At 40.6% G+C, this 12,981-nt stretch overlaps 1 protein-coding gene across 1 annotated transcript in view; it reads right to left on the bottom strand.

The window, feature by feature from the left end:
* Positions 1–12,981, bottom strand: part of TTC27 (tetratricopeptide repeat domain 27) — a 1,783,878-nt gene that overhangs the window by 1,502,122 nt on the left and 268,775 nt on the right. The window contains exon 4 of the mRNA XM_069607906.1: positions 8,792–8,932. Within this exon, the coding sequence (XP_069464007.1) occupies positions 8,792–8,932 (141 nt within the window). The remainder of the gene's footprint in view (positions 1–8,791; positions 8,933–12,981) is intronic.

The following is a 12,981-nucleotide window of genomic DNA, read 5'->3' as shown; positions in this document are numbered from 1 at the left end:
TGGGAGCATTCCATATTTAGCATGAGTATGTAGATTTTGTTACTACACCAACAACAGCCACCTGAACACTTTATTACTCTGACCTTTGATGTTATTTTTGTGCATGTTCTATCCAGGCCAGGTCACAGTAGTTGGATATTCCTAGTATCCCCTGTTACTCTTGTTCTTTGGTATTTTTGTGCATGTCTGGAACTCGTTCTGGATCCTGGCCTCATTCTTGGAGGCTTATTCCTGGGTTAACCAGTGCTTTTAGCGCCATTGTGGTTGCTCAGAGCATGCTCAATTAGTATTCTGTTCTGCACCTCCACCTCCACTTTGAGCACCGCCTGGGTTTGGCTTAATTTCGCTTCAGGATTCACATTTGGAGAAGTCACCTGCAGCAGAGATGTTGGCAGCTGTGCAAGTGTGGGTTTAGAGATGCTGTCCTTACATGTGGGAATGAGCTCCCTCCAGGGTCGGACTGGGCCATGAAACGGTCTTGGGCACCAATGAAAATGTGGCCCACAGTTGCAAATGGCAATTCATTCCTTCTACGACACTGTTTGAATACTAACCAATGGGGAGTTTTTTGATAAAGTGTGAAAGTGTGATGCAAATTGTGCATTTTAAAGAATATTCATTCAGCAACACTGGTCAAAACTACTAGCCACAGAGTGAACTAACTCAAACTGGCCCAAGTAGTTAAAAAAATGGCCCACACCAACATTTTTTGTTTGGCCATGGGACGATTGCCCTACAGGCCAGCCCAAGCCCGGCTCCCTCCAAGAAAGGAGGTTGTATGGGCTTAAGCCTGTCCTGGTATGAAGAGCTGTGGTGTCTGACCAGCAGCCTGAATGGCCATGCACTCAAAAAGAGGCAACTATCCTTGCATGTTGAGGGATCCTTAGTCTCAGTGTAAGCATTCACTCAGTTTCTACCGAAGAGGGGAAATTTACAGAAGGTTCCCGAGGCAAGATCTACCTCCCCCTACCTATAACCGGTGGCACAGGATTGGAACATCCAGAGGGATATAGAGTCTGGGTTCCAATTCCTTCCGCTCTCTTCAGGAAATTATCTGTACTTTCTTGATTGAACACCTCATGAGCCACATTGTCCTCTGGGACCCTTAATGCAAATTATCTTTTACTACACATCTTTACAAAAAACAAGGCAGGCGTTGTCGATGTTTTCTACCCCTTATTTTCACATCCATATGCTCTATCCTCCATTAGTCCGAGTGCAGCATTGTTCGACTTTGACAAAGAATCTAATATTATTAGTCAACGTTTTTTGAACAGAGGATACAAAGCCTCTGTAATCAATGAAGCACATGCTAAATTCATTGGTGTCACTCAACCAGACCTCTTGAACAAGGCAGCCAAATCTAAAGACTCTTTACCCCATATTTCTTTGGTTACCCCATTTACGTCTGATTCTTCCATGATGTACAAATTGGTTGCCAAACATTGGCACATCCTGAGACTTGACAAGGATCTAGAGCCATACCTGACTCCTAAACCGAAATTTACTTATTTAAGATCACCAACTATTAAATCACGGGTGAGTCCATCATTCTTTGATAACAAAACCACAGAAACTTCCTGGTTACAACAACTGACGGGCTTTCGTAAATGTGGAAATTGCAATCAATGTGCCTGGGCGTTTCCCAAGTGTGAAATTTTCACTGATAAATTTGGAACTAGAGTGTCCATTAAGGACTACATTAATTGCAGATCTACCCATGTGGTATATGCCATTGTATGTGTATGTGGCAAACTCTATGTGGGCAGTACCATCCGTCAGCTTCGAATACGCATCAGGGAACACTTGGCCAGCCTCAGGATGTGTGAACCCAAATCACCATTAGCAATTCATTGGCAAGTAGAGCATCAATTGGACTCAATCACTGATTTGCGCTTTATTGGTCTGCAGAAAGCACATAAAGGGAAAAGAGGCGGCAATCTCCAGCTTAAACTGCGACAGATGGAAGCCAAATTAATTTGTCTTTTGAGATGCACAACACGTGGGTTGAATTCAGATCATGAGATGCATGTTTTTCTCTAAATAAGGCTTACCTTATCAATATTGAATTTTGTGAGCAGAAAGGTTGTTTTTTTCATGCATGTGCATCACTGTTTTGAACATCTATCTGATTGGGGCCAGTTATCACCGTGGCTCACCTCTCATGCGTGTCCGACCACCAGTAATTTTTATATTACTCTTTAGTCTAATTTGGAATCTGTTTGTATACCATATTCATGGAGTTCACGTTAAATGGTTGTGAGGATTTTCCGGCAATTATCGGGCACTGTAAGTCACCTTTTCGAAACTATGTTGATATCTGACGTCATAGCCTGCGACCGGGGCGCACTGCGTACGGCTACCGTCACCTTGTTGATACAATACGTCACCAGAGCGACGTAACGCGCCTCCACTTACGTCGCCGTCACTTCTGTGACGTCTTTAGCGACACACTTTATCTTGGAAGCTTTCGATCATTGACGGTTGAATTTATCCTGGTATATATGTTTCTCACTCGATATATCGAGTAAGTAATTTCCTCTTGGTGAATATTGAATCTTTAACTGATTGAAATCGACAGCTTTCTTATTAGATCCGGTTTCCTTTCAGGCTATATAATTCAGTCGGCCAATACGGCAACTAGTACCTTGTTCTTTTGCATTTCGCCATATTTCCCAAGTGATGGGAACTTTTTCAATATTTTGATCCGGTGAGTGATTTATTTTAGTCCTCATCATTTTGTTCAATTGATTTCATAGCTCCTGTACTGAGTTCTATTTTTGTTTTATATATTTTTACTTTGAATAGGATATAACCAGCTAATTGATGATCTTTAGTTTTGTGTGGTAAGTGACTTTTCTGTATCATATTATCATCGAAAGGAATTTTGCATTATCCTTATGCTACTCTATATAATTGGTATCTTTTAATTATTTAGTATCACGTAATATTAGCTGATGCTGTATTTACAATATCCCTCCATTTAATTTTGGGTTATTCTGGACTGTGATTAGCACTTTGTTTTTTTGTTTTTTTTTTCCTGGTGTCTGGGCTCGCATGTGGTTGTGCCACGGGGTGCTGGCTACAGTTAGTTTTAAGATGATATTTGAGTACCAACTGTAATACGTATGGATGATTTCTCATCTGAACATTGTCTATATCTTTTTCTAAATCGTTTCTTTTCTTGTTATCTTTGATTTCACTGTGTTTTTACTGATCCACAACTGCTGTACCTCGCCCTCTGCATGTTTTCCTGGTATGTTTATTCATTTTATTTTATTTTTGCATTTCCGTTATCGTTTTGGAATATCGATGTGTACTTTATTTTAACGATTATCTTTCTACTGCTATGTATTCAATGATTATTTCTTTGTTATCTTTTTGAACATCTATATTATTCTTATTTACGATGTGTGTTAACCAGCCTTGAAAACGACCTAAGTGTCGAAACACGTGTCGGCTGTTCTTCAAAGAAAGCTTTATTATTAAAAACATTGTATTCAGCAAGACTGTTGATTTACTTTAGTTTAACAGTGTCAAGCGCATTCCTACCCCCGTTTTCATTATACTATTGTTACATTCATTGCCTGTGTATCCCTTTTGTCTTCTGTGCCGCTACTTTGAGATGTGGCTGGCAGTAGTCTCTTCTTTACAGAGATTCTGTTCCTTAAGGACTGATGAACAGCTATTCATACGCGGCCCAACCCCCACCTTAGTACCATCTATATTACAACAGTTTCAGATATTTACCCTGCCAAGCCAAACCATTTAACCACCCCCAGATTGTAATTGGCAGAGTCAAAATATAGAAAATGCCATCAACTCTAGCTGACAGAATACATGCACCAATTCTGCGCAAAGACCTAACAGTGCTTACACAAAGTACTTCGTTATAAAGTGTAATAATCGAAAGATACTTTAGGGTAATCAAATTATAATACTTCAAAATCAAAAATGTTCTGCGCTTACTCTTACTAAGTAGATCACGTTTTTAGGAACGTACTGATAGATCTGCAGTATTAGAGAATGGACGGTACAAAACATAATATAGAAAGCTAGGCCATTTTTTTAGATCGCTAAAGCAATAAATCCACAGTTAATCCACACAATACAAAACACAAATGTAGCAGCTAAGTAATTCACTGTTGCCTAGTTTTTCCCCTTCAACACCTCTAGCCAGCCTCCAGTCTCCAGATTGCAGCTGGAGAATCTTATTACCAAGTGTGTTTAGATTCTACAGCAACAACTAGCACAACATATTTTAGCACTTAGTAGGCGAGTGATTCCAAGGATTGGCCTCCCCCAGTTAGAACCATTATTAATGATGGACAAATCTTTTTGAGCCTTACGTTTAAGCCCTCTAGATAATCGAGTGTTTGCTAGCATTCACATACTACTTTCCATGTATGTATAATCTTAGTTCACTCTACCTCCCCCCTCCACCCCAACTCCCTCGCAACAATCTTAGCTACAAATTCTGTAAACTTGTACATAAGACTATTTGGCGTAATGTGCTTCAGAGGCATACATTTCAGTCACAAGAAACAAGAGTATGACCACCAACATTAAACCAAAGATAGAGGTTGCTTCTCCACAGCCGTCTACTGCCCACAAGTGGTCTCCTCAACCCAAAATAATCAGCAGGACAGTACACAGGAGAATAAGGACGTGCAGTCCCCAACCATCCATAGGCCAGCCATGCACAGTGAAACTTTTATTTGACATTTACGGAAAACACAGTAAATGTTAAATAAAAGTTTAAACATACCCTCCAAATGGTACACGCTCTTCATAAACTCTACTAGTCTTTTATTAATTTTATTTATTTCATTTGTTATACGCCCAAACCCATAGGTATCACAGCGTAGGTTACAGCAGGCGTAGGTTACAGAATGCTTTGAAAATTACTGGTTACAGAGGATGGAAAATACACACAATACACAGGCAATACATAAAAGTAAACTGGATTGGATGTAAAACAGTCAAGAAGGGAGTAGTGACTAGTCTGGACATATGTCTGGATTGATTACAGAGAAGAGGGAGATTACACACAGTAAGCAAATCACAGATTTAAAGGCTGGATAGGTTTCATATGATCAGGATGGGAATTGTGACTATTCTGGACAGAGGTCGCGGGAAGGCGGTCTGGGGCAAGAGCTGAGTTGCACATGGTATGTGACATAGATATTAAGCCATCCAATGGGGCTGGGGGGCGGGGGAGGGAAAAGAGGCCAGGCAAGGTGTCCATGGCCTATTAGACTAGTATTTATGAAACAGCCAGGTTTTTAGAAGTTTTTTGAATCGAGGGTCAGAGGGTTTGTTTCTAAGCGTCTCTGGGAGGGCGTTCCAGGATTTTGGAGCTAGGACTGGAAAGCTACTCCCTACTGCCCTCGTGCGTTTGAATCTTGGGATACGGAGTTGAGAATTATTGCTGGATCTCAGAGTCCTTATCAATAAATTGGGAGTAATTGTATTGATGAGGTACAAGGGGGCCCTTTTGGCTAGGAATTTGTGTGTGATGCAGAGAGTTTTGAAAATAATTCTTGCTTTGATGGACAGCCAATGTGCATCCCTTCTTATGGTGGAGATATGTTCTGATATTTTTTATGCCCAGCTCTGCTCTTAGATCTTTATTTTGAAATTGGAGTTTTGCCTGATTGGCTTTTGAAGAGCCTAGTAGAAGTACATTGCAATAATCTAATTTTGACAGGATTAGCGCACGGGCTAGAGTAATTCAATTTTGGGGGGTCAGGAATGTCCAATTTAGTGCTATAAGCTTGGCGGCGTAAGAGGTTGAGGATGAGAGGGTGTTGATATGCTTGTTCATGGTCAGATTCGAGTAAAGGTAAACCCTCAGGGTTTTAACCTGGTTTAGAATTGGAATGGGGTGCCGTCAATATTAATGGAAGTGTAGTCTTGGTGCAGTGTTTTAATTTTAGATAGGGCCTCCACGATAAGAATCTCAGTCTTTTCATCATTAAGACAGACTGTTGGTTGCCATCCAGTTTTGTATGATGGCATAGATTTTGTTAATTAGAAATGCGTCTTGCTCAAGGTTCCTTGTGATAGGTATCAGGATCTGAGTGTCATCGGCAAAGTTTGTGTAGATGACACCTATGGCATCCAAGACAGCGAAGAGGAGTTTGGTGTATGTATTGTAAAAGGTGGGAGTAAGGCAATAGCCTTGTGGTACAGGGATGGGGTCAGCAGCTTCCTTGCCTATGGTGACTATGGAGGTACAATCAGCTAGGAATGATTTAACCCAACGTTTGGCTGCGTAAGAGAAGTGGAAGTTGTCAGCCAATGTGGAGCATAGTTTGTCATGCTCAACCAGGTCAAAGGTGGCTGATAAGTCTAAAAGAAGTAAAATACAGAGATTGCTAGAGTCTCTGATGGCATTCATTTGGATTTTAAGATAGAGCTGTTTCCGTACTATGGCTGGGCCGAAAGCCAGATTGTCTTGTCTCTAGTAAGTGGTTGGATTCCAGATGTGCTTGGATTTGGGTGTAAGCTATTTTATCTATAATTTTCAAGAGGAATGGGACGGTGGTGATGGGGCGGTAGTTTGTGGTCACCATGGGGGTCTAAGGACGTATCTTTCAGGAGAGGTGTGACCCAAGCTTCTTTAATGCTGGCAGGGACTTCATTCACCTATAGGAGGCATTAACAAAGTTGGCAAGGACTGTAGCGATCGTAGGAGTGCATAGTTTGATAAGGTGGGCTGGGATGTGCGAGTGGCCGAAATTACTTACAAGCCCTGGATGAGAGTCTGTAAAACGTAAAAGGTTAGCTGCATGAATGTACACAAATAAATGGATGCGATAAAGTCTCTGAAAACAGTTTGGCCAGATCTCTCCCACAGTTGGTAATATATCAGAGCATAGCGAGCTTTGGAGGCAAACTACAGTGTGTGGTTGTGCAGTAGATCTTTAGACGTACAGACAAGATGTAACTATTGATCACTACTTTCTGTTAACATCTAGTTAGCTTTGTGTATTCATTATGTGAAGAAAGAAAGTAAGAGACTATGCAGAGTGGATGGTGTAGTAGGCAGAGAGCTGGGTAAACTAGGTGGAATATTGCAGTTTGTGGCCATCTCACTTTCAGGGTAGCTAGTATATAGCAACAGGTTGATAAGATAGAATGTCAAGGATCAGCTAATGGATTGAGCACGAGTTGCACAGATGTATGCAACCTGCAGGTTACAGAACTAAGCTTGCCATCAAAAGAACTTGAATTTTCTAAAGTGTTTTACCTACCCCAACAAAATGAAATATAGCCTGAGATTTAGATAAACCTAAATTTGGCTGTAAAGCATGGAGACAAGGCAGTGGTTTTACAGAAGCAATACTGTAATTATGCATTATGTAACAACGTAAAGTTTTAGGAATGGAATTGCATGACTGTCTTTAAAAAAAAAAATAAAGTTAAGAGGATATAGTTAGCATAATTAAATTATCCAAATTACTTCTGGATTTCAATTATTTGAAAAAGAAAACAAATTCTTGCCTAGCACTCCAACACAGGGCTTTGACACTTAAGAGTGGAGGAGAGGATTACTACTGCACTCGCTCTCCATTAGCACATTTGAGCTTGCAGCGAACAGAGAACAGAGTCGAACGAGCCGCAAAGGCAAGATCGGAGTGCAAGGCGAGCTATGCTTTCATTGAACAAGGTTAACTTAAATTGCTAGCTTTTCTACACAAGTGCCAATTTAATTAGCAAACCTACAGAATTGCATTCGACACTGCTTACTTTATGTTGAGATTAATACACAAGACGTTAAACGTAAAGCATTTCCCAGATGAAAGCAAGCACACTTCCAAGCAACAAACCTCAATACTACAGTATTCTGTTCATTTATAGTGTCCTTAAAAGTCAGGCAAGAAAAACATGATTGACAATACAAAGAAACACGTTGTAGCCATAATTGCACAGGTATGAATATTCTCTTAAATAATCAACCCACATTTATTTTTAATCTATTCAGCTCCTGTGAAGCTTGAATCACAAAATACTCTTTACTTGTCCTTCAAGACAATATGAAGCAAAGTGAGATTAAAAAATGTAAATACTAATGTTTGGTCCTAATGAATACTAGTACCAGAAATACAGATGAAATGTGTTAAACCATCTTTTTAAGAAGTCAGAGGATATTTAATGCTGAGTGATATAGCGGTCCACCCCCAGCCCTTCCACCCTGCACGTCAGGCAGACTCCAGTAAACAGCAAGAGATTTGTCCGTGTATGAGGTTCTTCGGATAAGAATGATCTGTGGTGGGACCGGAGTAGGATGCATTTATAAGAACTAATGTGACACCCTCCTCAGTGCTCCACTAGCTGTGCAGAGGGAAGTCTTTACAGCAGGGGCGGATCATTGAATGCAGAGTGCAGGGATTGAGATGGACGGTAACACTAAGCACTTGTGCATTGACAGCAGCAGGAATACCTTTGTGACCAATATGTAGTGGTGGTGTTCGTCCAAGACCACAATGAGTGCTGCTGAAGGACCATCTTTGTAGAGGATGCATCCACAATGGCAAATTATTATATAGGTGTTGCAATGAGACTGTACTTAAAGGTGTGTCAAGTGAGTTACATTTAACATAGAAATACATTCTAGTTACCATCAAGTGCAATTACAAACAGTTATGGGGAATTCAATGTTGGGCTTTATTTCTTAAATAGTTATATAAAAATGAGTAAAAACAAAAAAGGACGGAGACAAGCGAGAATGATTGGGAAAGAAAAGCAAATATACGAACATTCCAAAGAACAGACTGTTCCCTACCTGAAAGGCCGAGAAGTGATCCCTCAGTTTGACTAAAATGACTCTGGCCAAAAGCAGCAAAATTGGATTGGTGGCTAGGCTGTAGATGGACTCCCCATCAAGAACCAGCAGGCTGAGAACTTCAGCATTAAAGGTTTTGGGCTAAAAAGAAAAATAACGAAGTTGAAATTAAATACAAACATAATTAAATTCGGTTTTAACACAGATTTGTTGTATAGGACAGCGAACAACAGCATTTCACTAATGGGTAGATGGCAGAGAAAACGAGCATCAATCTTACAGCGAGCACGATCATGTACACAAACAAATGCATTTGGATGGCAATTCACACAACTTAGTGTGAGCATGCCTGCGGACTGCTTGTATTATCATTTAGCATTCATGCCCAGCCGTCCAAAAGGTTGGAATTCGCTCACAGAAACAAGTGGAAAAGTGGAACGAAAATGGAAACTAGTTCAATGTTTGGACAACTTAAACAAGAAACATACAAAGGTAAATCGCCAGTCGTGAGTGTTCAAAGTAAGTTCCAGCGGCATTTTAGGAAGTAAATATCAAATAAAAATGTGTTTAGCTCCTCTTTTAGAACACTTATTACCTGGTATACATGGATCAATCTTCACCAAATTTAACAACTTGGCACTTTGTTACCAATCTTCCCAATTAGTCCATTATTTGTGAGGACATTCTTCAGGTATGCACAAAATTCTACCAAAAGTAGTGTTTCGCTATTAATAGCCAACTCTATTTTTTGTTATTTATGTGGTGGTTCCCATCACTCCACATGCAATCAAGATGCTTGCAAGCCCCGTGGAACCGAGAGCAAGAGAGGATAGTTGGGGGGTGAAAGGGAACAAAATTTGCATTTACTGCCCATTCTTGATACTTCCAACTTTTTAAGATCCATAACTTACTTCTCATCTGTTTTAGTACAGTTTTGATTTTGCGTGCCACGCTTTGGCGAAAGCACGTTATAAATCCAATAATATGAAAATGAAACGGGACTCAAAACTGTAGGATTGGGAAGATTAGAGGAAATTAAATGACCAATGCAGATTATATGAACCCTGGGGGAAGCCTTATGAAAAAGCAAGGCTTTTAAGGTTTTTCAAAACTTGGTGGATTCCAGTATTTTGCAAGTTTCAAAGTTCAGGGCCCTTGATGACCAGTCTTTCTTGCTTCCCAATATTTTCATGTGCGAAGTTGGATGGATTAGTCTAAATGTTGAGCTGGACCCAAGGGTCCTGGAAAGAGAATATTTCTTGGCGAGTGACAATGTAAGTGGCGCCCAAGTTCCATACAGCCTTCTTGGTGATGCACGGGCAAATTCATTTAATGCAGTATTGGATGGGAAGCTAGCAGAGATTTCGTGGAGCAACGGCAATATGTTTTTGTTGATCAAGGTCTAGCCCTCTCTTTTGGATGGCCTGAGATTTGGTCATCTTATTTTGAGAGGCCCACAAACATGCTAAAGCAGTAATCCAGTACAGCCTGGAATATTAAAATGTTAAATTGCAGGCCACATATAGAGGGTTGTTAGAATCTCTCTCATTAAGTAAAGTTGGAAGTGAAAGCTGCTGGGGGGGCGATGCTATGAGATGAAGACGACCGGTTGGTCAAAGACGGCAAACAGATTCCAAGCTTTTGTCCAATGGAAGGGAGTGGAGTCCAATGAGTTATGGCTTGCTTGGGCAAGCCATCAAAAAGGAGGATTTCTGGTGATGTTGATTTAAGCAAAGGCAGCTGAAGTCATCCGTTGTTGTATGGCTGCCAGACAACTGAAACTCTAAATAAACAGTTGGGTGTGTCATTGAGGTGGATTCTCAACATGGCATCATCAAGAAAGCCATTAAAAGGCAAATTGAAATGACAGAAAAGTGAAGCCAGAATGTGGCTGTAAACATTAAATAACCAGGGTGCTAAGAGTGATCCGTCAGGCACCCTGCAGGACTCTGGTGCGGGTTTTAAGGAGAAAGGGCCCATCTAAACGTTTGCTGTGTGATCAGTCAAAAAGGATGTGTGTCAATTCATGGCATTTCCTTCAATTCCCAAGTAGGATTACAGGCAGGAGACACCATGTATTTTGCCAACTGCTGGACCTACGCATCTGTGCGCCCACTGATTTGACTTTGCATCAGTGTGCTGCTGCCGCCCTGCAATATGGGGTAGGCACCATGTATTTGCCCACTGAATTGACGTATCTGTGTGGTGCTGCTGCCTTGCAACATTGGATACGCACCATGTATTTGCCCACTGTTGGACCTACGCATCTGTGTGCCCACTGATTTGACTTTTCATCTGTGTGCTGCTGCCGCTCTGCAACATGGGCTGGGCACCATGCATTTGCCCACTGCTGAGCCTACGCATCTGTGGGCCCACTGATTTGACTTTTCATCTGTGTGCTGCTGCCGCTCTGCAACATGGGCTGGGCACCATGCATTTGCCCACTGCTGAGCCTACGCATCTGTGGGCCCACTGATTTGACTTTACATCTGTTTGTTGCTGCCACCGTGCGACATGGGGTAAGAACCATGCATTTGCCCACTGACTTGACTTTGCATTTGTTTGTTGCTGCTGCCCTGGAACATGGTGTTGGCACCATGTTTTTGCCCACTGATTTGGCTTTGCATCTGCATGCTGCTGCCACCCGGCCACATGGGGTCAGGCCCAATGGATGTGATCACCATGTACTTCTCGCACTTGGTGTATGATGTACCTTCTATACGTTCTGTGATGTAATTCACCTCTTACACTTCCATTTCTGTAACTTGAAGTACTTACTGTAACCGTATTCTTAAGTTAAAAGCGCCTAGATACCGCTGGGTTTTGGGCGCTAGCTACGTGTCAAATAAAATAAGAATAGTGCCATCAAGTGTGTTGTATGAGGCAAAGAGGTCCAAGAGGATTATTGATGCTGACCGGTTAGCTTCTCTAGTGTCTAGTAGAATAGATTCCATGTTTCCCCATGAGTGTAAGCCATACTGCCTGCCATGAAAACGTCAGTTTCACTAAAAACTTGTTATTGTTTGGTGTTGAACTGTTCCAAGATTTTTGCTGACAAGGGGCGATTAGATATTGTCCAATAGTTTGCTGTGATACCAAGATCTGCATTCGGTTTCTTTTGTAGATGTGTCATCAATGCAGATTTCAGGACCACTAGTAGCATGCATGATGATGATAGGGAGGCATTGCACACTTTTGTAATCAGGGCAGCCGATAAGGTAAGGGGATTTGTGAGAAAGCAAGAACATTAGAATGCTTGTGAATTTTTCAGATTTCTAATTACTTTGAGAGTTTCTTCCAGCTCGATTGGGATAAACTCAGAAGAATGAGGTTGTATTCGGTTTCCAGAGAGGAAGGGAAATTGTCTTTGTAGAAAACTGAATCAATGTTGTTTTAATTTCTTTCACCTTGTATTTGAACGAAGCCAAGTTGTTGATAAGATCTTGAGTGTGTTCTTGAATGGGACAATTCTCAACAACGTTTGGTGCAGTTTTTGTAAATGCAAACAATGTCTCTTGTTTAATTAGGTGTCGATAAAAAAAAACGTTTTCACTTTTGGATAGTGCATGTATACCTTCTAGTGTGTCACAAGCAATTCATCTTGTATTTTAGATACACATACACCAAAAAGAACTAGACAAAGAGCTTGGAATTAACAACTCGAAAAAAGGGTGCTGTGTGTTCTTGTGGTTTGGTGAAAAACGGGTAAGCTTGCTCCAAAAATAGTTTAATATATGCACAGGTTAATTGTGTGTATACATTTGATAAAACCGATGGGTTTAAGCCATGATGACAAACCTAAGCATAGGAAGAAGCAGACATTGGTAATAAAACGAAATGCATGAAACTTTTATACAAGCGCCAAAAGAGAATCAAATATTAATATTCATGATGGTTTCCAGTCATTTTAAATGCATTGCAACATAGGGATATAGCAATCAATGTTCCGGACAGCAAGGAAAATAGGACAATTTTTTAAACAAATGTAGAATGAGATTTTACTTATGATTAAAAAATAGTGGTGGCCTACATTTAGGTTACTAGTGTCTGCTGATTTTCTGTTGGGCGTGTTTTGTTAATTTATAGTGGTTGGACAAATTAAGCATGTTAGGCACAACAGGAATAGTTTTATTTTTAAATTGATGTTTTTTCAGAGTCTTTCAAAATCATTATTATTATTATTAAGGTAT

The sequence above is a fragment of the Ambystoma mexicanum genome, chromosome 4q (genome assembly GCF_040938575.1).
Source record: "Ambystoma mexicanum isolate Mex_15411 chromosome 4q, UKY_AmexF1_1, whole genome shotgun sequence".
Classification (NCBI taxonomy): domain Eukaryota; kingdom Metazoa; phylum Chordata; class Amphibia; order Caudata; family Ambystomatidae; genus Ambystoma; species Ambystoma mexicanum.
This window is presented reverse-complemented; position numbering and strand designations above follow the sequence as displayed.